This window comes from Triticum dicoccoides, chromosome 4B, assembly GCF_002162155.2.
Source record: "Triticum dicoccoides isolate Atlit2015 ecotype Zavitan chromosome 4B, WEW_v2.0, whole genome shotgun sequence".
NCBI lineage: Eukaryota > Viridiplantae > Streptophyta > Magnoliopsida > Poales > Poaceae > Triticum > Triticum dicoccoides.
Window position 1 is genome coordinate 11,553,982 of NC_041387.1, and position 6,818 is coordinate 11,560,799.

Below are 6,818 nucleotides of genomic sequence, written 5' to 3' on the forward strand. Positions count from 1 at the left end.
AGATCTCTGAGTTGCGTGGCAGTCAATTTGCAAATGCTCAGCGGGAGGCCAAGATACTTGCAGGGGAAACTCCTGATAGCACATCCGAGACAATTTGTGATGAGATGCCCTTGTTCTTCAGAGCATCGGATCGGCATTGCGGAGGTTCTATTCAGATTTACCCGTAGTCCTGAGACCTCGCCGAATATATCAAAGCATAGTTCAATCTCTCGTTCCACCGGTTTCTGAAACATCGTCGCATCATCCGCAAATATAGACATCCGCTGTTGCATTCCGTTGCGGGCCAGAGGAGCAAATAACCCTCGATCGGCCACGAGTGAGAACAGGCGCTGAAGCGTAGGGAAACCAGCGTAGTAAGACAGCGACTACTTCAGTACTGCATGTGGCACTGCGACTCCCGAAGACTCCCCCTCTGGGATATGCCAAGATTCATGTTGACGCTACGGTGTTGTTAGGAAGAGGAGGAGCTGCCACTGCGGTGTGCCGAGATAGCAACAGTGATTACCTGGGTAGCTCTGCCCTAGTGATTCATGGTGTCGAGGACCCTGCTTCCTTGGAAGCTCTAGCGTGCAGGGAGGCCATTGCCCTAGGCGAAGATCTACTTCTGAATAATTTTGTACTTGCCTCAGATTGCAAGCAAGTAGTCTTAGATATCGCCAAGGGAAACTGTGGTCAATATGGCGCCATCATTCTTTTGAATATCGTGCTGTGAATTATGAAGCACATAGTCTAGTCAGGTTTTCTCTTACGGGAGGTCCAGGGTGTCACGTGTGGTTTGGCCAACCCCATGATCAAACTCATATCCCACTTTCTGTGGAATTTGAATAAAGAGTTGGCTTTCCCCTAAATAAACCAGACGAAACCCTGAATGGCCCAAACATCATCTCTAAATCGACAGACTCCATAATTAACCTACGTATAGTGAGATCCATGTATATCTACCTAATACTACCTCCATCTCTAAAGAAAATGTCTTATATTTTGAGACTAAGGTAGCACTGTGCAATTGCTTTTACGATAGTGCAATTATTTTTCCTGCCCAGAGCTCCCCCAATGTCGAATTGCCATAATATTTTGCACGAAAATAGAATACTTGCTCGTCATTAATTGAAAAAAATAAAATAATTGATATTTATTTGAATTTGCTGTTCATATGGCAGAAGATGAGCTTGTGATCAGTTGTGGATTTTTTAAACGTAAACGATGGAACAAAACTAATGTTAAAAAAGGCAGCGCTTGCTCACCAAAAAAGAACGCTTGTAGTGAGCAAGCGCTATCATGACACAACTGTTCTACTAACTTTGTAGTGGGCCAGCCCACCACGGCGCCGAAGCTGGCTCCGGCTCGTTGAAGGCGTACATAGCGGCTCCCACACAAGACGTAACCCCAGGATATCCATCACAGCACCTCAAGATCACACTCCTAAAGATTTTAGAATGTTTAAATTTGAAATTTTCAAGTTGACAGCATGGGAGCATGTGAGTTAAAAATATGTCTACATCCATTCATTCATGCGACAAGTAATTCTGGAGTTGAGATAGTATCACTGAATATTTTCCTAATCCACCTATCCTGATCCATGTATACCTGGCCAGCACTACAACTGATTCGACGATGGATGGTAGAGGAGTACATTTTAGATTTGGGAGCAGGCATCACTCATGGCCGTTAAATGGTAGGCACGGGCGGGGGTACGGCCCACGCAGTACACGGATACGCTGTCGAACTGCAAGAGCAGGAGCGAGCGCGGCCACCCCGGCATGACATGTAACCTGCGGCCTCTGCGGCCCATTGAAACCTCACGCAGGCTCAGCAGCTTGGCTTTCCCTGTCATCCCCTACCAGAAGACAACCGGGCACGGACAACCATCACATCGCCCATTAACCGGCATTCATTCATGCCGGGCTAGTACCACTAGATCACAAACTGCACTGCCACTGCAGCTCATTCATCACGGCTACAGCAGCTGCGACGTCAAACCCCCATCATCATCGTCGTCGCCGTCGTCTCCGGCATTAAAATGGAGGCGAGGAAGCCCGTGACACGCCCCTGCCCTAATTAAGAGCGAACTGGTCGCGTCGTCCGCCATGAATGGGATGCCGATGTGCCATGCGCGGCACCGCTGGTGGCAATAACTGAAGCAACGAACAATTGGCACGCAGGCAGACGCTTTGAGCAATTATGGATGGAGTTCGGTTCTACCAGTAGGAATAGTAGTTTCATTCATTCATGTTCTATCGAGTGTTTGATTGATCTGACATGACATGACAGAATCGGGGACGGACGGACGGACGGCCGGCCGGCCATACTCGGAAATGGACAAGCAAAAAATCTTGATCGGAGCACCTCCACGTCCCCTATGTACCGGAGTCCGTCGGTGGCATCAGAAAAGCAATGGCGCCGCCGTGGCCAATCCGGGCACCGGAGGCCTGCCTAGTGCCTACCTACCGCGCCGAGGACGAGGACGGACGACAGCCATCTTGACGGAGGACCTACTTCTTCTTGGCTTGGCTTGGCTTGGCTACGTGGTTGGAGTAGCTGGTGGCCCGGCTAGGTGCCGAGGAAGCAGACGTTGAGGTCGATCCTCGGCTTCTTCTTGGGCGCCGGGGCCGGGGGCGGCGGCACGTGCGACTCGCAGCGCGGGCAGCGCGGGTCGCTCCGGGCGATGAGCACGTAGAGGAAGCAGCGCGGGCAGGCGGCGGCCACCATGCCCCCGCTGGCAGACGGAGAGTCGCAGCCGTCGCCCTGCTCTACGGCAACGTCGCCCCGGCGCTTGACGGAGGAGGTGGTGACCGAGGACGACGACGGGGAGGCGCCCGCGCCGCTCTGCTGCTGCTGCTGGTGGTGCCCCTGCCCCTGCTTCCCGCGCTCGAACCGCTCCAGCGCCGTCTTGACCTTCTCGATGGTGCACACGCTGTGGTACGTGGTGGTGGCGGCGCAGTCCGCAGCCGGCGCCATCGTCGGCAACGGCGCCATGGCGGCGCCGGAGGCGGGGAAGAGGTTGAGGTCCCCCCTCGCCGACGGCGGCGGGCTCCGGTGCTTCTGCAGCGGCGGCTTGCCGGGCTGCACGCAAAGAAATCACCACAGTAAGTAAAAGATTGTTACTAATACTTGTACCACTACCCAGCTGTTATTGCAGAGATTTCAATGGCCATATCGTGAAGCCTTAAGTGAGGCTGCTACATTATTGGGCAAGATGAGAATAATTAAACTTGCCGGTGGAACATGGCAGACAGATGAAGATGAATTAACTACTACACCTAGAGAACAATTGCTACTCGCTGTACGACAGATACTCGAGATATAAAATTGATGTAGTATAATAATCTACTTTTTGATCTCACAGAAAAGAAAGACTAGTGCTACATTTGAGATAATACAATCGCCTTTTATCGAAAAAAAAGAAAAGAAAGACTAGGCTGGGAAAGGCTCCTGCACTGTGACATGGGAATTGCATAGCCTCAGGCTCAAAGTTCACCCCACCCTCTTGTATGACCAAGCCCACAAATGGCAACTAACTATTCCGCGGTCAAACTAATTTTCGGCGTGCATGGATATTACAAGGAGAGTGATCGGCCCATTGACTGAACAAATTGAAAAGTCTTACTTAATTAAGCACTGGAGCACGTACCGTCCAATCGCAATTGAGCACGGAAGAAGAAGAAGAAAACGAAGCGAAAGTGAACACGCGAAGGGAGAGGAAACAGAGCATGGGCCGTGGAGCGGTGCGTACCTGCAGGGCGGCGGCGTCGTGCCTGGGGCCGTCGGCGGCGGGGGCGGGCGCCTGGCAGCCGCCGAGGAAGTCCCGGGTGACGAGCTCCGGCGCGATGGTCCCGCCGTCCGCCGCGCGGGACATCATGAAGCCCACCGCCTCAGCGACCATCTAGCACGCCACCTCGAAGAGGAGGAAGAAGGGGCGAGCCGATCAAGACAATCGAGGTGCTTGGTTGGAACAAGGAGGGAGCGGCAATGGAGGTTGTGAGGGAGGGAGACGCGGGGGGAGGAGGAGGTAGATAAATGGAGGGGGAAGGGGAGGGGAAACAGGGGGGGTTTTGGAGGCACGTATGGGCGCCATTAATTGGGGTGTTGGAAAGGGAGGGCATGAGGACAAGATGTGCATTCAATGCGCGCATTGATGGCCTCCCTCCCGCTCCCGGTGCGTGTGTGATGAGTGCGTCTGCGTCTGCGTCTGCGTCTGGGTGAGAGGGACGGACCAGCCTACGCCACACTGCTCACCATTCATTCATGGCCTCGCTCTCTCATCAAGATCAAGGATTGCCTCTCTAATTATTTCACTCATCTCTCTCTTAAAGAGTGCGTGTGAAGATGAGGCGGGTGCAAGTGGAAGTGGAGGAGTAGAAGCACGGGCTCGCGTGGGGATTCGGTGGGCCCGCGCCCCAAGGTATCCACCTCGGGATTGCTTAACAACGAACACTCAAAATTCGTCCGCCCATTAAACTGCTAGTGGCACAAAGGTAACCGTACTCGTCTATGGATCCATTGCTTTCTTTAAGGAGGATCCATTGTTTGTTTGTCCTATTTTTTTAGAGGAAAGGGCAGTTTTGTTAGAACTCATCTAGATGTGATATAATTTGATTTCATTCACCTTTTATAGCCATTGGATGTGATGCTATAAGATGCGTGTGTGCTGACGTGGATTGTATTTGTTCTTGTTTTTAAAATGAATGAGATCAAATTATATCAGATAAGTTTTAGGTACTCCCTTTTATTTTAAAATTATTACAGGGTTACAATCAAGACCCGAGAAGCCAAATAGGTCCCATACATGAGGGTCCTTGATTGAGCCACACAGCCGTGACGCAATCAGTACGACTATAACTCCCTAACTAAATAGGATTTGTGAAATTTGCCTACCTACAATTGTCTAACCAAAACACTCCTGCTATTCATAGTACAGTGCTACATAGTACTCCTGGTAGCTTAATGCTACGTATTTATTAGGAATTTGATGATGTTTAGACTAATTTAGACTTCTTTCATTATGAGAAAAGGCAACAATCACGGACCGCTGCCATCTCGTGTCAATCCTTGTGCCCGCTCAAGATAAAGACTTGTGGTATTTGATATGGTCAGGGTGTACCATCTTATCGACAGCATCAGATTGGTCTCCAGGCGTAGCATACCCTTTTTTTTTCTCTTCCTGTGAAAGCGACGACTATAAAATACTGATGTCCAAACACGAGCTAATGCTAGATTGACCAAGAATTTTCTGAAATTCAGTGACGAATGGTTTTTTATGGTTTACGTTCAAAATTGACTGTTTTCTCTTGTTGCTTTTTATCACGTTGAAGATCTTAGACCTCATTTGCCAGCGAACTGAGATTTTAGTGGTACCATCTTCCTTGATTATATTTTAGGTGTTTATATTTTAGTTTTAGTAGGGCGTGTATCCTGCTCTGAAAGATGAGGCGACGAGCGAGAGGGCTTTGTTTTTATCACGCTGATATGCGCTGGTCGACCGGGCCAAATTTGGGTCTGTCGAACAAGCATCGTACGATCAAACGCACATGATCCGCACGATTCCCTTCTTCCTTCCCCGTGACGCATTCTTCTTTAGAAAAGGTTCCCAACGCGCCGTCATGGACGAGGACGCACCAGCCTTGAAGCACCTCCATACGTGTCTCCTATATCGCTACCCTCATCGTCGGTCGCTGTCGTTGTCATCGGTCGCCGCCGTCGCCTCCTGTGCTTCTCGCCAACAACGTGGGCTAGTGATTGCAGCTCCCCGTGCGACGATTGCAGCTCTGGTGGCGTCGGTCACTGGTCGCAGCTCCAGTGTCGATCTCCGCCATCGCCTCCTGCGCTTATCGCCAACAACGTGCGCTAGCGGTTGCAGCTCCCCATTGCGACGGTTGCAGCTCCAGTGTCGATCTCCGCCATCGCCTCCTGCGCTTATCGCCAACAACGTGCGCTAGCGGTTGCAGCTCCCCATTGCAACGATTGCAGCTCCAGTGGCGCCTGTCGCGTTGTACCTCCAGTGCCGGTCGCCGCTGACAGCCCCGGTGCCAGTCGCCGGTAGAAGCACGCCGACGACGAGCTCGCATTTTTTTACTCACCCTCAGATTACCGGTCGTAGCAAAAATATTCGTCTTTTGCCAGCGCTCATCTCTGTTGGTCCTGCAATTGGTGGGCGTCGATGTAGCATCCGATGACCACGGTTCCAACTTGTGGTGACCATGGATGTAGCATTCGGTGACCACGACTCCAGCTCGTGATAATCATGGATGTAGCTGAAAGATAATAAGCGTTCCTACTCCCTCGAGGGGAGCCGCGGTTCTGTTTATATTGATTGATGCGGCCGAAGCCAAGCTTGGAGTACAAGGAATATTACAAGGAGTTTGAGTAGGAGAAGGAGTTTGAGATGCTACGGAAACATATTCTCTAACACCCTCCCTTAATCTTAACTACCCTAGATTAAGATTACTCTTGAACTCCTCAAATGGTCTTGATGGCAAGCCTTTGTAAAACCGTCTGCTACTTGATCCTTGGAGGGAATAAACCGTATCTCGAGTTTCTTGGCTGCAACCCTTTCTCGCACAAAGTGAAAATCAATTTCGATGTGCTTTGTCCTTGCATGAAACACATGATTTGCGGACAAATATGTTGCTCCCAAGTTATCACACCATAAACATGAGATACGATTCTTCTTGATTCTCAATTCCTCAAGAAGTGATTCAACCCAAATGATTTCTGCAGTTGCATTTGCCAAGGACTTATATTCAGCTTCTGTGCTTGACCGTGACACGGTGGCTTGCTTTCTGGCACTCCAAGAAATAAGGTTAGACCCAAAAAATACT

At 50.5% G+C, this 6,818-nt stretch overlaps 1 protein-coding gene across 1 annotated transcript; it reads right to left on the reverse strand.

Annotated features, from left to right (window-relative positions):
- Nucleotides 1–2,196: 2,196 nt before the first annotated feature.
- On the reverse strand, nt 2,197–4,044 carry LOC119294571. The gene is made up of 2 exons (XM_037572775.1): nt 3,734–4,044; nt 2,197–3,063 (listed from the first exon to the last, which is right to left on the reverse strand). The coding sequence occupies exons 1-2, from the start codon at nt 3,881–3,883 to the stop codon at nt 2,551–2,553; spliced, it is 663 nt and encodes a 220-aa protein (XP_037428672.1). The 5' UTR covers nt 3,884–4,044; the 3' UTR covers nt 2,197–2,550.
- Nucleotides 4,045–6,818: the final 2,774 nt, after the last annotated feature.

Coding starts and splice junctions, on each gene's coding strand:
- LOC119294571 (XM_037572775.1), bottom strand. CDS start 3,883: ATGGTCGCTGAGGCGGTGGGCTTCATGATGTCCCGCGCGGCGGACGGC. Junction 3,064..3,733: donor ACGACGCCGCCGCCCTGCAG/GTACGCACCGCT, acceptor CTTTGCGTGCAG/CCCGGCAAGCCGCCGCTGCA.